We start from the raw sequence: 20,664 nt of genomic DNA, 5'->3' as shown, positions 1-20,664 counted from the left end.
TGAGGTTTTTCATACTCTCCCTCAAATCTTAAGTAGTCAAATTTTAGACTAAAAATCCAAGCAAAATAAAGATTTAGGAAAAATTTTAACTTTAGCTTTAGAGAGCTATTCTCCAAATTTAATTTTTTTTCCTAACTTATCCTCAAATTGGAAAAATATATAGAAAAAGGATTTGAGATGCTTTAAGTGATGAATTGATTTTTTTTTTTTGTTAAGTATGAGAATATTGTCAAATTTGAATTTAATGTTATTGTCACTCCTAAATAATAACAATGTTGTTACTGTTAAAATGCAAGTAAGTTAATGTGACTTTATAAACTTGAATTCTTTATTTTATATTAGTTTATTAATTTTTCACATATTCATGTACAAAAATAGACAAAAGGACAAAAGGTTATCTTCATCTAAGGAGAAAAAAAGGAAAAAAAACGAGAAAAGAACGATGAAATGGTGGGTAGCTGAGGCCACTCTGAGGGGCTCGTGGCCTCGTGCAAGAAAGGCGTTTGGAGAAGTTGGGCCAGGCAGCGAGCCCACGCAAAAAGTTAGGAAAAAGGGCGACCAAACAAATACAGAGGAATATCCACTTCTTCCTTTTACAGAGGGATCCCTCATTCCCTCATTTCCTCTCCATCTCAATTCTCGTATCTTCTACGCTCTTCACCTCCTCCTCGTCTTTGATAATGGGCAAGTCTTAGACCATGTAATGTTACCATATCTGTTATCTCCACGCTCTAATTAACAATATTCAATTCAATCCAACCCAACCCAATCAAATCCCATCCCCCATTATTGAAAATGAGGTCCTGTCTTTGTGGGTTGTGATTTCTGCATAGGACTTGGCGCTCTGGCATTCATTCTCTCTGAACAACATTGAAGATTGAACAAGAAGAAGAATTGGGTTTTTTATGTCAGGGGCAAAGCCGGCTGTAGAGCATGTCGGTGCCGGCTTCCCTAAGATGGACACAAAGCCCAGCACCGCCGCCACCGACGGCTCTCGAAACCCCGTGAAGAAACCCGGACCACCACCCGTGTCCATGGATCACGTCCTGCTCGCTCTGCGCGAGACCAAGGACGAGAGGGAGCTCCGAATCCGCAGCCTCTTCAGCTTCTTCGACGCCGCCAATGTCGGGTACTTGGACTACGCTCAGATCGAGGCCGGGCTTGACGCCCTCCAGATTCCGCCGGAGTACAAGTACGCCAAGGACCTCCTCAAGGTCGCAGACGCCAACAGGGACGGCAGGGTCGACTACCACGAGTTCCGCCGATACATGGACGACAAGGAGCTCGAGCTCTACCGCATTTTCCAGGCCATTGATGTCGAACACAATGGCGGCATTCTGCCCGAAGAGCTCTGGGAAGCTCTCGTCAAAGCTGGTATATGCATGTTCATGGACTCTCAATTCATTTATTAGCTTAGCTGCTTATGCATGTTCATAGAATCTAGCACATTCTCTAACTTCTAATTCTAACAATGAGGGTTTGGTCATTGGCCAATTTGGCCTCGACCCATTTGAGGCAGTGTTCAAAGTATTCTGGGTTTTTTATCAATCATGTGGTATCGAGATTATAATTTATAATGGATTACCTAGGTCAAAGTTATTGATTCCCATGAAAGATTTCTAATACTTTAGCCTGTTCTCAAATTTCAACTATACATAACTGTAGTTTCCACGAGGGAACATTTTACATTGAGGTTGATGAAGATGTATAGCTATGACTGTAATATAGTTTCCCAAATTGGTTCGAGAAAAAAAGAAGAAAGAAAGGGGGAGCATTTTTTTTACCGTAGTCTTCAATTAGGCAGGATTTTTTTCTTTTTCCATCTTATAAGCCCTGGCAGTTGGTATTTTGTAGGGATTGAAATGGATGATGAGGAACTTGCCCGCTTTGTAGAGCATGTTGATAAGGATAACAATGGGATTATAACTTTTGAAGAATGGAGAGATTTTCTTCTACTTTATCCACATGAAGCAACTATTGAGAACATATATCATCACTGGGAAAGGGTATGCTTTGTGGATATTGGAGAGCAGGCTGTTATTCCAGAAGGCATCAGCAAGCATGTTCATACGAGCAGGTACTTTATTGCAGGGGCTATAGCTGGAGCAGCTTCTCGTACCACTACTGCTCCTCTTGATCGCTTGAAGGTGGTTTTGCAAGTCCAGACATCACGTGCTTCTGTAGTACCAGCTATAAAGAAGATCTTGAAGGAAGATGGTTTCCTAGGGTTTTTCCGAGGTAACGGAATAAATGTTGTGAAGGTAGCACCTGAAAGTGCCATCAAGTTCTATACTTATGAAATGTTAAAAGGTGTCATTGGAGATAGTATGGGGGAAGACAAAGGTGATATCGGAACTGTGGGTAGACTTTTTGCTGGTGGTATGGCGGGTGCGGTGGCACAAACTTCTATCTATCCATTGGATCTTGTGAAAACTCGGTTACAAACTTGTACTTCAGAAGCTGGAAGGGGTCCTAAGTTGAGGACACTAGCTAAGGAAATATGGATTCATGAGGGACCGCGGGCCTTCTATAAAGGTCTGTTTCCGTCTCTTCTTGGGATTATCCCCTATGCTGGCATTGACCTCGCTGCCTATGAGACCTTAAAAGATATGTCAAGGACGTACATTCTTCATGATAGTACAGGTATCTGTTTTTTCATTTTTTTTGCTTTAAATTTTTTTATTTCCTTTTTTTTTTTTTTTTGTCCTGTCTGTAATTACATGTACCTTTATTTTACAAAATTGCCTTAAAATCTTCACTTTTGTGCAGAACCTGGTCCTCTAATCCAACTGGGCTGTGGGACGATATCTGGAGCTCTTGGAGCAACGTGTGTTTATCCGTTGCAGGTCATTCGAACCAGGTACAATTTTAATGCTGAAGTCTTCCACTACTGTTGAATTTGCTGTTAAGTTTAATATATTCTTTGCTTCCCAGACTGCAAGCCCAACGTTCTAATACAGCTTCTGCTTATAAAGGAATGGCTGATGTATTCTGGAGAACCCTTCAGCATGAAGGCTATAGAGGTTTCTACAAGGGAATTTTTCCAAATCTTCTTAAAGTTGTGCCAGCTGCAAGCATTACATACATGGTATATGAAGCTATGAAAAAAAGACTAGATCTATAATGAGTGCTGTATTCATTACAGATGGTAACTACGCGAACTTGTAGTTAGAAATTGTAATGATGATGATGATAAGAAAAATGAAATTACTAAGTAGGTGTTAAGACAGATGGTATACCCAGGATATGGGGCACATAATTTTCAATTTTGTAGTCAAAAAGTATTTTTCCCGGAATAATCATAACGTAATGTTGAGAAACAAAGTTACAGCACATTTTGAATTTGATGTCAAAAGTGGATAGGTATCATCTCGTTCCCTTTTCTGTGTGTTTGTTAGATTATATCATTAATGAATACCGGCAATTTGTTTCTACCCCTGTGCTATTTCTAGATAAGGTTGCTTATTGCTTACTGCCATCAGGATCTTTATGCACGTTTACAGCAAGATATCAGTGGAATGTGAGACTATTCTATTTAATAATGCATATGTGGTGAAATGAATTTCATGTCTGATTGGTAGATTTTCGGCTATAATATTAGTTGCCTCTTAATGTTACTCTCCCCTGCATGATGCAGTTACAGGATAAGCATACTGTTGTTCTAGACCATTTTAATTAATCAACTTTCTGCCTGTACATGGTATATGTGTGCCTAAGCCATTCTCTTTCAGTGCTTGCTTGCATTTTTGTGCATGTGATATGTATAATTCAAGTAGCCACCATTTGTTATATTGCCTTGAAAACACATTCTTACCACGGATTGTAAATCATTATGTTTCTTTTAAGCGTAAGGTCCCATATAAAGATTTGAAATGGAAACTTTCTGAGTCTCACATGACTAAATGTACCTCAGATGCATATACATCAGACTAGACATTATCTAGGTCGATTGTTGTGTGTGATTACTCTCAATAAGAGGAAAATGTGTGTCGAAAGGCATCTTAGATGATTTGAAATGTGCTCATGAGTGCGTACAAATTTGTGCAGGTATGTTAATTCTTTTGATTAGCTCTTAACTGTTTCATTGTAATGTATAGCTTACTTGATCATGGATATAAAGTCAGCTAGGTTACGTGACATGATACTTACCTCTTGCATTAAGATGATTATGCTGTCATCTTGTAACTTTGTTCTGTTCTCTTGTAAAAACTATAATATGGTAGGTTTTACCATCAATTCTTAAAAACTAATATGGTAATAGACTAAAAGTGACATAAAATGAATCGACTTCCAAAGATTAGGTCTGCTTTGTGGATTGTTAAATATTTTTACCTGGTAATAAAAGACTAGGTCTGCATTGGGTTCTTTCTGCTCCATGATGAAGGTCTTTAACTCTTTACACCAACCACCAAACCACCCCATAGCTCATTTTCACCAACTCCATGTGACCCTTCAGAGACCAGTACTTTTCTGTTGATATGTTTAGATCAGTCAATCTCAAGTACATGGTCATGTGAAAAATTCATAAGGGAGATAACGGGCTGCAAGAGCTCAGGCCCAAAAAAGACAATGTGCATTCATCGAGAGCATATCTAATAGGGATTAAAAAAAAAAAAAGGAATAGGGATGAAAAGTGAAAATTTGAAATTTGAAATTTCCACTAGGCTAGCTGACCACATGTGAAAATTTGATTTTGAATTTGAATATTAAATGTTACAAAAGCAGAATTTGCATTTTGTATATTTATTATTTACTACATTTTTTTTTTTTGGGGAACGAAAAGGAATGAAGAAGGACCAAAGGCCCAACGGTGAACTACAAAAGAGCTGGCTAGCCATGCCTAGAAACCAAACGGGAAACCAGCAGATAGGATTATAGGAAGCCAATCATAAGAAAACAAAACCATCACCATCCAAAACAAAGACATTAGAGGGACTGAAGATGTTATCTACTAGTTTAAGATGGATAAAAATGTCTGCAACTAATTTCATCTGACATGCCTAGTCAGTTGATTAAACTTGACAGAGACCAGGTTATATGCACACAAAGCTGTAGTCTGTAGAACAGAGTAAAAGCACATAACTCAAGTACGTAAATCTCCATCCTAAGTCCTAACAATGAGTATGAAAAATTGAAAATCATATATACCAGATTATGTTTACAATTCTGTCTCTCCACCCCGTTCCCTTGGGTGCAAATTATCACCATTTTAAACTTGAAACCTTTAGCATCACTGTCCAAAAAGAAGAAAAAAAAAATCAATTAAAAAACAAAGAATCTATATTGGTAAATAGAAGTAACTATTGCTAAATTCTTCCAAGTATAAAATACCTTGCAACAAGGTTGGTTACTCGGGAAGAATTTAGCAATTGTTAGTTTGTTACTTCTATTTACCAATATACAATCCATTGTTTTTTAATTGATTTTTTTTATTTTCTCTTTTTTGGGCAGGATGCTAAAGGTTTTAAGTGGTGCTGCCTTACATCTAACTACATTTCGTGGTGCTGAATTTAGTTTGTGAGTTGATAGAACACTCTTATGAGTCTTATACTGATGTAACCACTCATTTGGTTTGGTGGGTGTTATTTTTTATACCCAATATTTTTATGCGTGTTTGTTAGATTATATCATTAAAAGAATACTGGCAATTTACAAGTTTCTGGTTTTTTGTTTCTTACCCTGTGCTATTTCTTGATACGGTTGCTTATTTCTTACTGCCATTCAGGATCTTTATGCACGATTTACAGCAAGATTTCAGTGGAATGTGAGACTATTCTACGTAGTAAATGCATATGTGGTGAAATGACTTTCATGTCTGATTGGTAGATATTTCGGCTATAATAATTAGTTGCCTCTTAATGTTACTCCCCTGCATGATGCAGTTATAGGATAAGCATACTGTTGTTATAATTTTCTTATCAAGTCCATTTTAATTAATCAACTTTCTGCCTGTACATAATTTTCTTATTGCTGTCATATCTTGCACTGGTTATGCACTGGCTGCGTTGAAGCAAAATAAACCTCGTGTGGAGCAGATCTGCATAATCAACCTTTAATGTGAGGCCAAATTTCTTGGTCTCTTTGTCATTGTATAATTTTTGGGAGGCAGCATTTTGGGTTTGTAACTATTAGTTTACCGGTTCCTCTAGCTCTCATGTCTTTCAAAATATATGTTAGCTTAGGTGACCAACCTTGGATGTATGTGCTGAATTGGTTCGCCATCCATGCTCTCATTGCTACATTTTGGGTTTGTGATTTGTGAACTGTCGATACCTCTAGTGATCGATACATAGATTAGTTGGATTACTTGAAGTTTTTGTGATTGTATTCTTTTCTTAATGAACAAACTGCAATTCAAATTCCAACTGGCTTATTGCACAATGGCGTTGAGCATTACCAGCAGCAGTATAACTGTGCTATATAACTGAAACTTCAATATAATTAAACATAGGTGGTATATGTAGTTTTGTGCAAAAGAAAGCAACTCAGTGGAAGATATCAAAGATAAAGAACCAAAAGCAAACCCAACAAACTGCAGTTTATTCAATACTTCAAATAAGCCTAAAGTGTTGTTATTCTTCCCAATTGATTTCTGAACCTGCAATACTGCAACTGGCCTTGAAAAGTGGCCATTAAATAGCACAGGAGAGATCCTCAGAAAGGCTAGAAAGTAAATTGGAACAACAGATCCCCATAGACCCTCAAAACACAGCATATTGCTTGAACAGAGCATGTCCTTGATATCTAATCCAACTGCACTGTTGCTTCTTTTAGCTATTGGAGAGAATTTGAGACAAGGAAATAACAAAGAGGAACAAAGAGCACAAGTGAGGAAGCTGACATTAACAAACCAAATTTGGCAGACATTGAAAATGACTGCATTAATTAACCTACTACCATTACATGAAGAGAGTTCCACATTAGAAAATAACAAACCCGGAAGAAAGGCTTGGCCTTCCCTTTGCCTCTATGACTTGCCTTTGACCCCCTCACACATCCCATTAAGGGAAGAAGAGGGCTTAATTGACCAAGCATGTACAAGTTATACTCACAGTCATCATCTTCTTCCTCTTCTTCCTCCACCTCCCCATGTGTGTTGCAATGAGAGAGCTTCTTAGATGGTGTTGTTGGTGATTACAATGGTGGTGACTGTTTTTATCTGTTACTCCCCAAGTGTTTATATAAACACATGAACCTCTCAACCATGTGACTTTGTGGTGACATCTTGATTTTTCAAATCATAATGGGGCAAAAGAGTAAAGAAAAGAAGATAAAAGCAAACAGATAAGCAGAAAGAATCACACTTCAAAATGGCCCCCCCTAAGCATTATTCTCTTATTGGGTAAATGCTTATCTTTTACTAAGAATATTATCATTCTTCCTCTGCTTTACATAAATCAGAACATTAGTCTGCTGAGAGAGAGAGAGAGAGAGAGAGTCTCATTCCATGAGGAGAAAAGCTGAGGAAAATAGATATTAAAACAAATGGGTGGAAAAATGAGATAACATGTGGAGGGCTTCTTATCCAAAGAAGGATTGAAATGATAAAAAATGGAAAAAAGTAGTTAAAGCAGTGATTAATTAGCGGCAAGAATAGAGGAGTCCAAGAGGAGAATTTGGAAACAGATTTGGTTTTTCTCTTTACAGGGTGAGACATCGTCCACTTGTTACCCCAATACAAATCAAATGCTTGTGAGAATCTATGTGTCCAAAGCCACTAATCCACTTAGTGGGAGAGCCAAATGTGGAAAGACTGTAAAATGACTAAACAATATGCCCCAGATCATAAAAAATCTAAGCTATAAGCCAAAACTAATCTCTTATAAATAATAAGCAAGACCTACTGATAAGCAATTAGGAACAAGTAGAGAGTCGGCTTTACTTTAGCTACTTGATCCCTTGTAGACTAGGAATTGTTAGCCTCTACATTTGTGCTCTCTGCAATAATTGAGGGCTTTGAACCTATTCTTAATTTCTTAATTCTTTAGTGTCAAGATTTACCTAAAAAGAAATGATTGTGTCAAGACATATCTTCCTATGCAGGATTGTGTAAGCATTGCTTGTCTTTTTTGGGGATAAAAAGATTAGATAACAAAATAGAAATTCTGAAGTGCATGCATGACTTCATGTTATGCATCATTTTACATATATATGCTTTGGTGCAAGCAACCACTGGTTGCCTTCAACTTGAAAATTGGGTTGTACTTGTATATCTTACTTGTTACTGATGTTATTATAGGCACCTTGGTAACTGGCAGTAGGGGTTACATAGTAATGTCCCACATCGGAAAACTAAGGCTTAGCATATGTGCTTATAAGTCTTGGGCCTCTCCACCCATTACTAATTGGTTTTGGGTTGGATGCTCTAATTCTTTCATGGTATCAGAGCTTGGTTATTCGCGTGTAAGGCCCAACGGCCACACGTGCTCCCACGTCACCCAATACAATTTGTTCACGTGTAAGGCTCAAAATCTCGCCACACGTGCGGGGGCGTGTTGAGAGTAATGTGGAGTAATGTCCCACATCGGAAAACTAAGGCTTAGCATATGTGCTTATAAGTCTTGGGCCTCTCCACCCATTGCCAATTGGTTTTGGGTTGGATGCTCTAATTCTATCAACATGCATGATGCAGCTATGCTTGTGCAAGCAAGACCTCCAAAGAGTGGAAATCTGAAAGAATGCTTGACCAAAAGATAAAATAAAAATTAAACTCAATTTTTATGAATTATAGTTTTTAATTTTTATTCTATCTATTCTTCATTTTCCCTTCAATCCTTAATTATTTCTTATCTTTCTTCAATCTCTTCCTTGAATTTTTCAGTAAAAAAGCAAAAAAAAAAAAAAAAAATCTAAAACAAACTTTCAATTACTGGACCAAGGCCCAAGAGTGTGAAGTCCATCTTCATTCTTCAAAATATGGACTTTCTAAGTTTGACACGTACATTAACTATTGTCACTCACATATTAACAAATGGGGTGGACGTGCCGGAGTGGTTATCGGGCATGACTAGAAATCATGTGGGCTTTGCCCGCGCAGGTTCGAATCCTGCCGTCCACGAATTTTTTTTTTGAAATCCAAACCTTCAATTTTTTTTCTTCCCACCGTTTTTCTTTTATCTTTCATGTTCAAAACCTCTGAAACAATGAGACCGAATCAAAGTGGATGAATGCCTTTCAATCCCAACATCATCACCTTAATCAAACTCTGTAAAAACCCCAAACAACTCCTCCAACTCCATGCCCAATCCATCACCAACCCCACTCTCACCAAAACCCATCGTGACATCTTAATCACCATCCTCCACACCTTCACTTCCCTAATCCCTAAACCCTCCATTTCATTCTCTGCAACGACTACTTCACTCAGCTATGCCGTCCGTCTCTTCAATCTCATCCCAAACCCATCAACCTTCTGCTTCAACAACATCATCAGGGCTCACACCCTCCTCGCCTCCCCTCTCAATTCTCTTCTCTTCTTCGCTCGTATGCGCCAACTCTCTCTTTCCCCAGACTTCCACACCTTCCCATTTGCCCTCAAAGCCTGTGCCCAACTTGGGTTTTCATCATTTTCTCTCTCCCGGACCCTTCACTCCCAAGCCCTCAAGTTCGGGTTCGCATCCCATTTGTTTGTCACCAACACCCTCATTCATGTCTACTCAATCTCCTACCACCTGGACCTTGCGTGCAAGGTGTTTGAAGAAAATTCTCACAGGGATTTGATCTCATACAATGCCTTGCTCGACGCTTTTGTCAAGGCTGGTGAGGTTTCCAGAGCTCGCCGACTGTTTGACGAGATGGGTATCCGAGATTCCGTCTCGTGGGGCACTGTTTTAGCTGGGTATGCCCAGATAAATCAGTGTGAGGAAGCGATTGAACTATTCGATCAGATGCTTGTTTTGCAAGTTAGGCCTGATGATATCTGCTTGGTTTCTGCTCTTTCTGCTTGTGCCCAACTGGGTGATTTCGAACGAGGCAAGAATATCCACGATTATATTAAACGGAATAGGATTCGACTGAGTTCCTACTTCTTAACAGCATTGGTGGACTTGTATGCCAAGTCTGGGTGCATAGAGACTGCCAGGGAGGTCTTTGAGTCAAGCCCAGATAAGAATTTGTTCACTTGGAATGCCATGCTTGTTGGGCTTGCAATGCATGGCCATGGCCATCTATCACTGGATTACTTCTCTAGAATGATAGAGGCTGGAGTTAAACCTGATGGGGTAAGCTTTTTGGGGGTGTTGGTGGGCTGTAGCCATGCGGGTATTGTACATGAAGCAAGAAAGCTTTTTGAAGACATGGAATCTGTATATGGGGTCCCTCGTGAGCTCAAGCATTATGGGTGCATGGCTGACTTGCTTGGGAGGGCAGGTTTGATCAAGGAAGCAATGGAGATGATAGAGAAAATGCCAGTGGGCGGTGATGTGTTTGTGTGGGGTGGTTTGCTAGGAGGATGCAGGATCCATGGTAATGTTGAGATTGCTAAGAAAGCAGCAGAGCATGTGATGGAGTTGGACCCTGAAGATGGTGGGGTATATTCAGTCATGGCTAACGTTTATGCCTCAGCAGAGAAATGGGATGATGTGGTAAAGATTAGGAAGTCCATTAGTGCTAATAAGAGGGTGAAGAAGAACACTGGTTGTAGTTTGATTCATTTGAATGGAGTCACCCATGAGTTTATGGCAGGAGATAACTTTTGGGTGTAATCGATACAGTGAAATCAATTTAGGTGGAAGATATTATTTGACCATATATTTGTAGGATCTAATATTAATAATATTTATTTATATTATAATAGGTTGAATTAGTTTATAATAGGTTGAATTAGTTGGTGTATGTGTTAAACTTAATAATTTCTGCTGAAATTGAAACAATAACAATATATCTGGTATTGAATGGGTTTGGAAATATCAATTTGAAGCATGTTAGCAATTTGATATTTTCTGATGATATTTTGTCTTTGGAATTGGGTTGGGTCTGTGGCTTGGACTGTAATAAGCATTTATTAAGTTTTGGACTTCGATGCTGAAGTGCTGCTTCAGGAGGGTTCTACTGATGCTGACGTGCTGCTTCCGGAGGGTTCTACTGATGCTGTGCACTACAGTACTTGGACATGTGTCCCATTTTTGATACGTGGCTCCAGAACTCTATACTCTTTTCGATATTTTTCTCTTTCTAGCCATCTTATAAGTAATATCCACCAGCAGTAACTTTAAGTTAAGAATCGCTTGCTGCAAGCTGTTGGTAAACCGAGAGTCACTTCCTACTCTTACTGTTGAAGACTCTCAACTCTGTTGTCTGTTTTCTCGATCTTTGCCTCTGTCTAAGATCATGGCTTTTAGATCAATGGTATGTGAGTTCATTTCCATTAATACATTAGCATGCAAAATCTTATTCTTCTTGTTCATATTTGGGTTTTACTTACACCATGTTTACCAAATTGTGCAGAATCACTGGAAACAGATGATGAACAGGTTAGGATCATATTCAACCTCGACCTCACCAAAGATGAAGGCGTATACCCCAACTGTTGGTTTTGCTCAGCAAAACCAACTGAGTGGTAAAAGGCCTCTGAGGGGGGACGCAGTGCCGGTGTATGTAGCTGTTGGGATGATAGCAGTGGCACTGGCACTGGGGCTCCACACTGCCAAGCAGCACCTGATGCACGACCCCCAAGTTTACGTGAAGAAGCAGCGGCGGGAGACGCTACCGGAGGTGGTGGAGCCCGACCACGTGGTGGAGGAGGCTGAGAAGTTACTCAAGAAATCGTTTCTCAGGAAGGTGGCCCATGTCCAGGAGTTTGACAAAGCCATCCCTGACCCAATTCGCAGAGATGCTTTTGCTCATCGCCCAAAGGCTTTGACTCTCAAGTCCGTTGGAGTAGACCCTAAAGCAGCAGCTGCAGTGGATCCTAAAGCTTAGTTGGATACTTGGATTGCATTCCAGTTCTCTGTTTCACTCTCTGTTTTTCCCTTTGCATTTCTTTTTGTTCGTCTTTTTTTGCTTCTATGGCTTTCTAGTGACTGCCATTTGATTTGTACAGTGGGGGCTTGGGGGTAATTTCACCATTAGTACTGGTGATGGTTGGTTACTGTAACTCCAACATTGTATATATCACAAGAAGGAAAAAAATATATATCTTTTTTACACAAATACATGGGCAACATGGCCATATGGGTGAACAATCACACTCAAATACAATAGTGAATTGTTTCGCACTTTCCCACGGTTTAATAGCATGCACAGTGGCTGTGTATTCTTGCGTACTTATATGTTGCGGGAAATGTAATAAGATGGCTCAGCTCTGCAACCACCAAAAGTAAATTTTCTGAACAAAAAATATGTAAGCATCTTAAAAGAGAGGGATTGCACCTAAAATTTTCATTAAGTTGTCCAATTTATTTGTATTCTGACTATCATCCTGCACTAAAATTGGCAACAATTTTCTTTCTGCCTCTTGACATAAGGGGGGACAAGCATACTTAATCTTAGATTGAGGTCCCATCTTCCTTAGCCAACAGGAGAAAAGTCCACTTATTAGAACTGTCTTCAGAGAATACTCTGAAGTACAGGATATACTTGCTTAGCAGAACCAAATCTACTTCTGCAAGGCCATTTGTCATATCTGGTTTAAATTCTAGGCCTCTTGCCAGTTGAAATGGACCTGTTAACACAAAAGGATAATCCGTTTTTCCAATTTGGTTTCATAGAGAAAGTGGGCACCTCATGCATTGCTGAGTTGAGATCGCCATTGGCTCAATATGAGAAATAACTGAGGATCATATCAAACATTAATTGAGGCCTCATGGTGCACCACCAGGAGAGATTGTGTATCAGCTGCGCCCAACTCAAATTCTCAATCACAAATCCGAGAGCTGGTAATGGCATCACTTAGACTATTGCCCTTGAGCCTTCTGATATGGAAAAACCCAATGAAACAGTCACCTTCGCAGTTATCATTCAATGCAAGTGATTTCTTGCAAGCCTATATAATCATGAAGTTCAAATGCACCCTCTTTCGTTTGAAATGAATAATCAATCCAAATAACTAAAAATTCTATGCTTACCTCCTATAGACCAACACCACAGCTCAAAGCCCAACAGGTTCTATTGCATGGAGAAGCCTTAATAGAAATGATAAACCAAACTCTCTCCAAATAACAATCTTACATGTCTTTTGAAGCCCAGGGCCATTGGCCAAAATTTGTCGTTCTTTCCTCCTAGTCCACAAATGCTGCTCAAGGTCAAGGTACATACATATTGGCCCCCTTAATTTGCACAACATTGCAGTAATGCAGGTTTTGAATTATGGGTTCCTTTGGGATGAACATGATTCCAATTCCCAGTCTTGCTACTTGAATGGCTCTTGGCTGTGCTATGCTGATGTATTATGGTAGCCTTCGGTAGTAATTGCTTTCCTTAAGCTTCTTTCTTCTAAGTTTCGACCATCAACCAAAAGCAAGACTTTGATGCCATTGATGAAATTCTCTCAGATGTTATTAAGGAATAGTTTCCCCTGTAAAAGTTTGCTGATTGTCAACTGCCCAAGTAATAATTGTTTACTGCAGACTTCAACAAAGCTCAGTGTTGCTGAGAATCCAAAATTTCTAAGCATATCTTTCAGAATGTAAAACTTTATTAATTCCTCTAACTGTCTCATATATAGAATCAAGTTGACAATGTGAACAATCTGCAACAGTGAATTCATGAACTAGACCATTTACTTCTATGAGAGAGCAACCAGGCTGCTTCTGGATACCCTGAAGAGGCATCCCTTTCCTTGTCCTGCTCACATCATACCACCTTGAGGCTGAAGCATATAAATTGGATAATAAAACATGAGACTCACACCTTCTTGGTTCCAATTCTTCAATCTTCTTGGCAACAAACTCTGCCAACTCTATGTTCTCATCAGTCCTACTCGCAAAAAGCAAAGACCGCCATATAACCACGTCAGGTTGAATGGGCATTGCCCTGATGAACTTCTCAGCGTCATCTAAAAGATTAGCACGACCAAGAAGATCCACCATGCACCCATAGTGTTCAATACAAGGAGTGAGCTTATAAATTTCAGACATGGCTTTAAAACAGCGAAAACCCTCATCCACAAATCCACTATGACTACATGCAGACAAGACCCCGAGGAATGTGACCTCATTTGGCCTGACCTCACTTGACACCTCCATTTTCGAGAACATTTGCAATGCCCCAACAGAATCCCCATTCATAGCAAGACCAGTAATCATGGCAGTCCATGTAAAAACATCTTTTACAGTCATGCCATGGAAAATTTCAAGAGCCTTTCGAATGTCTCCACACTTTGAATACATGTCGACCAAAGCATTCTTCACTGAGAGGTTCATGTAAATGCCAAACTTCTCACAGTAGCTATGGACCCATCTTCCATGATCCAACGCACCTGAATGCCCACACGCCGATATAACACAAGCAACCGTAGCCGCGTCTGCCTCAATTCCATCCAATTGCATCTCCCTGAACAACTCAATCGCATCCTTGAACGAACGTGACTGGGCATAACCCGCAATCATAGAAGTCCAAGACACCACATTTCTCTCTCCAATTCTATCGAAAACCTTTCGAGCTTCACTCACGTGGCCACATTTTGCATACAAATCAATCAAAGACGAACCCAAGAAGACATCCAAAGCAAACCCACTTCCCAAGACAAACCCATGAATCTGCCTCCCCAAAGCAAGCGAACCCATCCTCGCAGAGGCAGTCAGAGCGCTGACCAAAGTCACCTTGTCAGGCCTCGTAGAAACATCCGCCAGCATTTTCTCAAACATCTGGAGTGCGTCCCAGTTGCGATGACATTGTAAGTACCCAGAAACGACGCTGTTCCAAGACACCACGTCACGAACCAAAACCGGAATCAAGTCGAAAACTTTGCGAGCAGAGTGAAGTAAACCACACGCAGAGTACATGGAAATGAGACCATTCTGAACGAAAACGTCGCCATCAAGCCCGAGTATAAGAGTCAAAGAGTGAAGCTCTTGGCCTTTGTGGGGAAGCAAAAGACGACCGCACGCTCTGAAGAGAAAAGGGAAGGAGTAGTTGTCAGGTACCAGATGGGGAAAACGGCATCGTATTAGGTTGTAGAGAGAGAGGGTTTCTTGTGGGGTTGAGCTGTGAGAGTAGGCTTTGAACATGAAATTGCAGGCGAAGACATTGGGGTTTTGGATTTGGGAGAAAAGGGCGCGAGACAATGCGACGTCGTATTGGAGGGAGTGGAGGAGGATTTTGCTGGAGACGAAGGAGTCGTGGGCCAAGACGCCTGAGGCAATGGCGTGGGATACGATGTCGTAGAAGCGCTTGGGGTCTCCGTTGTGCTTTTCTAACAGAGACGTCCATTTTGAATGCCTTGCAAGGTTTCGCATTGCAAACTTCTACGCGCCACCGCCAAAACAAAACAAACGAATAAAACCAAACTAACAGCGGCCGCAGCTAAGTGTGTAAATTAACAACTATGGTCTATTGTTTTTTTTTCTTTTTTTTTTTTTTCGTAACTCAAATTTGTTTTTATACTAAAAGAAATAAATATATAGTCCAAATTGGCAATCGGGTAAGAGATAGTACTTACTTTTATAAATGTTTTAATGCATAAAAGTTTATATCAAAATCTTTTATCCAATAAAAAAATGAGTCGTGAAGAATATACCTAAAAATATTTAGATAAATCTATATAAGTGTGTATTGTGTAGTACACGATTATGATCGACAATTCACAAATTTTAAGAAAGAAGGTCCTTAATTTTTATGTTTCTTCTTAATTTATGTTATGAATGTATTTATTGAAAAACTTGATCAATGATGATATGTACGCGTTAATACGTGAAATGCCAAAAAAACTACCTAATATGGAAATTTGTACTTATTACAATAATTAATATGATTAATATTAATATAGTAATATAGTAATTTGGATACAATATCAATCATCATATCACATGATCAATTAATATAGTAAAAAGTTATAAAAATATTAATATAGTAAAAATAAATTATTCTAATATTACTCACATCATTACTCCAAAATCCAAATAATGTGGGCATGTGCACATATTATTACTCCAAACAAAATTGTGAATTTAGATAAAAAAAAAAAACAAATTGTGAATTGAGCCAGCCCAATAGTCTTCTGGGCTTTGACCCGGCTCGACCCAGAGAAAGACCAGACCAAAAAGTTGGTCGAAACTCGCAAGGGACGCAACGATGCGTCAAGTTTCTGACGTGGCGAGATGGGATTGGCCAATCGAACGTGGCACGTGATCTGATTGGTGGAAGTAAGTCGAAGGCAGTGTCGTAGAGATCTATATGTAGAAGAGGTTAGAGAGAGAAAGAGAAACAGAGCGAGAGAGTTGTCAAGGAATTTGGAAGCTAGAGAGAGAGAGAGAGAAAGAGAAGAGAGATGGTTGGGGTACGCGCTGGTGTTGTTCCGGTGCTGTTGTTGCTCGTAGCTTGCTTTTCATTTCAGCAGCTCTCTGCTTCCGACGTTACGGTAACGAATCTGACTACAGTTACATGCTTTTCAGTCTCAGATGCAATCTCAGATTCACTCTCAATTGCTCATGAATTTTGTTGGGTTTGTGGTTTTAGGTCTTTTACGACTCATTCGATGATTCATTTGAAGGCCGATGGATCGTTTCTGACAAAGATGACTACCAAGGTCCGTTATTTCTTTCTTTTTTGAGAAAAAAGATGATCTCATAGACAAAAAAAGATGATCTCTTTAATGTCTATGTTTGTGTGTTTATGTTTGTATGTATATATTTGATGGGTATGTGGTCGATCTGAATGATATTAGAGGTTTCTATGTATATCTAACTCAAACAGTGTGTAAAGCTTTCAGCTTGAAATGAAAAGTATGAGTTCGATTTAGGAAGGAGCTTTTGACAACATAAAAAGTGCATTGTGGATCACAGTTGGACAAGTAGTGATAGTATGCAACCACTCAATGAGAAGTGGGTTCTTGATTTATGATACTCTTGACGTTTAAACTTATGATAAACCATTAGGGGTTATAAGTCACATACTATACGATGCTCTTTATCTATGCAATATGTACTATGTCACTTTGTGCGTAGGTAGTTATGCCTGTTTGAATCCTGCATGGCAGACATAAATGACATGATTCTTAAGATGTATAATGTAAAGTTATGGATAATGGGTCCTTCTGTTATGATGGAATCATGTCTTTCAATTCCCTTGTGAACCATTCTGTTGTGTTTGAAATGTTCTTTGGCCAATCTGAAAATGTTATCCAATCTGAAAATTGTAGGCTTTGTAGCTCATCCAATCCATCATGCTTTTTTGGCAAATTTTTTGCCATTTTATGGTTCGCAAATTTATGTTGATGTCTAATTTGTGTTTAGGTGTTTGGAAGCACTCAAAGAGTGAGGGACATGAGGACTATGGGCTTCTTGTGAGTGAGAAGGCCAAAAAGTATGCAATAGTTAAGGAGCTTGATGAGCCTGTGAGTCTGAAGGATGGAACTGTTGTCCTCCAATTTGAGACTCGTCTCCAGAATGGGCTTGAATGTGGTGGTGCCTATCTGAAATATCTTCGACCCCAGGAGGTTGGATGGGAAGCTAAGCAATTCGACAATGAATCTCCTTATTCAATCATGTTTGGACCTGACAAATGTGGGCTCACAAACAAGGTTCACTTCATTTTTAAGCATAAGAATCCCAAGACTGGAGTGTACGAAGAACACCATCTCACAACCCCACCCTCTGTCCCAACTGACAAACTTTCTCATGTGTACACTGCCATTCTGAAACCTGGTAATGAGTTGCAAATTCTTGTTGATGGGGAGGAGAAGAGGAAGGCGAATTTCTTATCCACTGAAGATTTTCTGCCCCCACTTATTCCTACCAAGACAATTGCTGATCCAGAGGATAAGAAGCCTGAGGATTGGGATGACAGAGCCAAAATTCCAGACCCTAATGCTGTAAAACCAGATGACTGGGATGAGGATGCACCCATTGAAATTGAAGATGAGGAAGCTGAAAAGCCTGAAGGGTGGTTGGATGATGAGCCTGAGGAGATAGAAGATCCTGATGCCACAAAACCAGAAGACTGGGATGATGAGGAGGATGGTGAGTGGGAAGCCCCAAAGATTGATAACCCAAAGTGTGTGACATCCCCTGGTTGTGGTGAATGGAAGAAGCCAATGAAGAGGAATCCAGCTTACAAGGGAAAATGGCATGCCCCACTCATTGACAACCCCAGTTACAAGGGTGTGTGGAAGCCTCAGGAGATTCCAAACCCCAGTTACTTTGAAGTCGACAAACCTGACTTTGAGCCTGTAGCTGCTGTTGGCATTGAGATTTGGACAATGCAAGATGGTATATTGTTTGACAACATTTTGATAACAAAAGATGACAAGGTTGCAGAATCATACCGAGAGACTGCATGGAAACCAAAATTTGAAGTTGAGGAAGAGAAGCAGAAGGCTGAGGAAGATGTTCCTGGTTCAGATGGGCTTGCTAACTTCCAGGTAAAGGGTCTTGCAACTTAGCCTATCAGTTCTATATGCTTGTTTTATGACATTTTATATGATGGTTACTTCATACGGTACCTGAAAAAAGTTTTGTTTTCGATTCCTGCAGAAGAAGATATTTGACCTCCTATATAAGGTTGCAGATATTCCCTTCTTAAGTTCCCAGAAGCCTAAGATACTTGTAAGTCATAAATCTATTGTTCATTATCCATTTTGAGGGTGATTTTGTTGAATGCACCCTAAAATCCAACCCTTCTCTTGCAGGAACTCATTGAGAAGGCAGAGCAACAACCCAATCTCACAATTGGCATCCTCGTCTCTGTTTCGGTGATCATCTTCACAGTACTGTTCAAGATTCTTTTTGGTGGGAAGAAAAACGTGAGTGTTGAAACCTTCAAAAAGAGCTAAGACTTGGTTTATTGCTGCTGTTTCTGTTGCTAAATGTTGCTTTGTCTTGTGCAGGCAAGAGTTGAGAAGAAAACCCCCGTAGCCCCTGACGCCTCCAGCAGTTCAGGGAAGGAAGAAGAGAAGGAGAAGGACGATACTGCTGCTGAGACCGAGAAGGATGCAGCTGCTGCTCCTCGCCGAAGGACAGGAGCCAGGCGTGAAAACTGAAGTGAGAAGAGGAAGGGAAGCTAGCGATTACAATTTTCACTTACTATCATCAAATTTTGAGCTTAGTTGTTTTTGTAGGTCATTCATGGCTGTTGGTAATTTTTTTTCCTTCTTTTTTTAGCCTTTTGTGTTGAAACATTTAATGCATCAGGAGTGTATATGACAATCTATTAAGCTGTGATAGTTCCATTCCAGTGTGACCTAAAACATTTACTTTGACAGCGGAAGATTGCAAGTCTACGATTCTTTATGCATCGATTTTTAGTTGATTATGAATGGTGAAAGACAAGATGCAGTGGAGAAAGAACTTTTGCTATTCAATAATGTTAGGGCTACTATAAGTAAATGAAATGCCATTATATCTTGCAAGTTTTATAAATAAATGAAACTTACAAATTTGACTAAATCAAATATTTTCTTAATAATTTAGCGAGCAAAATTTAGTAAAAATTTTTGTTCTCTTAGTCGTCGCTATAATAGTTTTTCATCCTTTGATCGGTGCTACAGGAATATGAAATAGGTGAAGTCCGTTTTTGAATTAAAGAACAACTTGTGGAACACGAATTCGGGGTTCTAGATTTTAGGGGTTGGACTTTAGTTCAATTTAAGACGAAAAAAAAAAGGGAGTTTCAAATGGATAGGTGATTTTCAATTTTCACTGCTCATAGAGATGCACAATTATTATTATTATTAATTATTAATACTTAAGAACATTCCAAGAAGTGACCTTAGGACCTTGTGCACCCTAAGCAAGTAGCCAAGAACCATACCACTAGACAAATGCCCTTTCTTGTTCAATTATGTTATAGTATATTAAAGCAAGAACGGTTCGTAAATATTTCTATCTTAATATACAAACAATAGCTAGATTCGTTATTTGTTAAGAAAAAAATGAGTTAAACCAAAATTTGTTGTTAATGGACAAAAAATCTTTATTTTGAATGAATAAAGTTATATATATCATCTCAACTAGTCATGTTGTATATCGTCTTCTTAAAATGAGACTTAACTCTATTAAAAAGATAAAACAAAATAGTTTGTAGATATGGTATAAATAACAGTTTTCTAATATCTCGAGCAAGCTTCCAAGGGTTCAAGTTCAGACTTAACGGAATGTTTTGCTTAAATTAAAGGCTTATTTGCATATTTAGCCTTTAAAGCTATAAATTTGTCTTACTTCTCCATCTTAAAAGTTTCAACTGTATTTCGCATAATCTAAAACTGTTTAGTTCGTCAATTTCTTAATCTGATTTGATGACGTGACGGGGCAATTTCGTTATCAATTAAAATGGTGACATTGACGAACTTAACGATTTCGGGTAATGGAGATATTAAATTTTTAGGGGTTAAATTGAGAAATTAAACTTTTAAGAAGTGAAGTGAGACAAAATTATAATTTTAGAAGATAAATGTGCAAATAAGCCTAAATTAAACTTTATTAATTTTAAGAAAATGACTATTTTTTAATATAAAAGCTAAAGTATATGAATATCTAGTCCATGGTTTCCTTAAAAATAACAAAACCGTCC

The 20,664-nt window shown here is 39.0% G+C and overlaps 4 protein-coding genes, 1 long non-coding RNA gene, 1 other non-coding gene and 1 pseudogene across 8 annotated transcripts; 5 read left to right on the top strand and 2 right to left on the bottom strand.

The window, feature by feature from the left end:
- The first annotated feature begins 356 nt into the window (after positions 1-356).
- On the top strand, positions 357-3,427 carry LOC147274437 (calcium-dependent mitochondrial ATP-magnesium/phosphate carrier protein 2-like). 2 transcript variants are annotated; one of them, XM_086256328.1, is made up of 4 exons: positions 357-1,374; positions 1,855-2,643; positions 2,770-2,860; positions 2,976-3,115. In XM_086256328.1, the coding sequence occupies exons 1-4, from the start codon at positions 906-908 to the stop codon at positions 2,983-2,985; spliced, it is 1,359 nt and encodes a 452-aa protein (XP_086112454.1). In that variant the 5' UTR covers positions 357-905; the 3' UTR covers positions 2,986-3,115. The 2 variants fall into 2 exon arrangements, with proteins under 2 accessions (XP_086112454.1, XP_086112453.1); XM_086256327.1 differs by having other exon boundaries at positions 359-1,374; positions 2,935-3,427.
- A 3,088-nt stretch (positions 3,428-6,515) lies between these two features.
- Positions 6,516-7,408, bottom strand: LOC147274436 (uncharacterized). Its single transcript, XR_015119664.1, has 2 exons — positions 6,937-7,408; positions 6,516-6,774 (listed from the first exon to the last, which is right to left on the bottom strand). It is a non-coding gene; the product is annotated as an uncharacterized LOC147274436 (long non-coding RNA).
- Positions 7,409-8,976: 1,568 nt separating this feature from the next.
- On the top strand, positions 8,977-9,058 carry TRNAS-AGA (transfer RNA serine (anticodon AGA)). Its single transcript has one exon. It is a non-coding gene; the product is annotated as a tRNA-Ser (tRNA).
- Positions 9,059-9,167: 109 nt separating this feature from the next.
- Positions 9,168-10,974, top strand: LOC147274434 (Pentatricopeptide repeat (PPR) superfamily protein). Its single transcript, XM_086256331.1, is given in 3 exon segments — positions 9,168-10,693; positions 10,858-10,895; positions 10,898-10,974. Coding segments are annotated over 3 exon segments (1,593 nt in total). The 3' UTR covers positions 10,927-10,974.
- A 20-nt stretch (positions 10,975-10,994) lies between these two features.
- On the top strand, positions 10,995-12,107 carry LOC147274433 (NFU1 iron-sulfur cluster protein). The gene is made up of 2 exons (XM_086256330.1): positions 10,995-11,346; positions 11,446-12,107. Exons 1-2 carry the CDS (start codon positions 11,329-11,331, stop codon positions 11,917-11,919), a joined length of 492 nt encoding a protein of 163 aa, XP_086112456.1. The 5' UTR covers positions 10,995-11,328; the 3' UTR covers positions 11,920-12,107.
- Positions 12,108-12,304: 197 nt separating this feature from the next.
- Positions 12,305-15,395, bottom strand: LOC147274432 (pentatricopeptide repeat-containing protein At2g22410, mitochondrial pseudogene; annotated as a pseudogene). The gene is made up of 2 exons (XR_015119708.1): positions 13,065-15,395; positions 12,305-12,908 (listed from the first exon to the last, which is right to left on the bottom strand). The product of XR_015119708.1 is annotated as a pentatricopeptide repeat-containing protein At2g22410, mitochondrial pseudogene (transcript).
- A 970-nt stretch (positions 15,396-16,365) lies between these two features.
- LOC147274431 (calnexin homolog) lies at positions 16,366-19,362 on the top strand. Its single transcript, XM_086227343.1, has 6 exons — positions 16,366-16,516; positions 16,615-16,684; positions 17,391-18,517; positions 18,630-18,701; positions 18,785-18,898; positions 18,983-19,362. Exons 1-6 carry the CDS (start codon positions 16,427-16,429, stop codon positions 19,133-19,135), a joined length of 1,626 nt encoding a protein of 541 aa, XP_086083469.1. The 5' UTR covers positions 16,366-16,426; the 3' UTR covers positions 19,136-19,362.
- The last annotated feature ends 1,302 nt before the right edge of the window (positions 19,363-20,664 follow it).

This window comes from Dryas octopetala, chromosome 9, assembly GCF_963921425.1.
Source record: "Dryas octopetala chromosome 9, drDryOcto1.1, whole genome shotgun sequence".
In the NCBI taxonomy this organism is placed as follows: Eukaryota; Viridiplantae; Streptophyta; class Magnoliopsida; order Rosales; family Rosaceae; genus Dryas; species Dryas octopetala.
The sequence above is the reverse complement of the archived record's forward strand: the minus strand, read 5'-3'. Positions and strand labels throughout refer to the sequence as shown.

Bases quoted from the DNA above. Each gene is read 5' to 3' on its own strand.
- LOC147274437 (XM_086256327.1), top strand. From the start codon at position 906: ATGTCAGGGGCAAAGCCGGCTGTAGAGCATGTCGGTGCCGGCTTCCCT. The intron at 2,644-2,769 runs GTATCTGTTTTT...ACTTTTGTGCAG, and splicing joins CATTCTTCATGATAGTACAG to AACCTGGTCCTCTAATCCAA. The intron at 2,861-2,934 runs GTACAATTTTAA...TTTGCTTCCCAG, and splicing joins TTGCAGGTCATTCGAACCAG to ACTGCAAGCCCAACGTTCTA.
- LOC147274431 (XM_086227343.1), top strand. From the start codon at position 16,427: ATGGTTGGGGTACGCGCTGGTGTTGTTCCGGTGCTGTTGTTGCTCGTA. The intron at 16,517-16,614 runs GTAACGAATCTG...TTGTGGTTTTAG, and splicing joins TCTCTGCTTCCGACGTTACG to GTCTTTTACGACTCATTCGA. The intron at 18,899-18,982 runs GTGAGTGTTGAA...TGTCTTGTGCAG, and splicing joins TTTTTGGTGGGAAGAAAAAC to GCAAGAGTTGAGAAGAAAAC.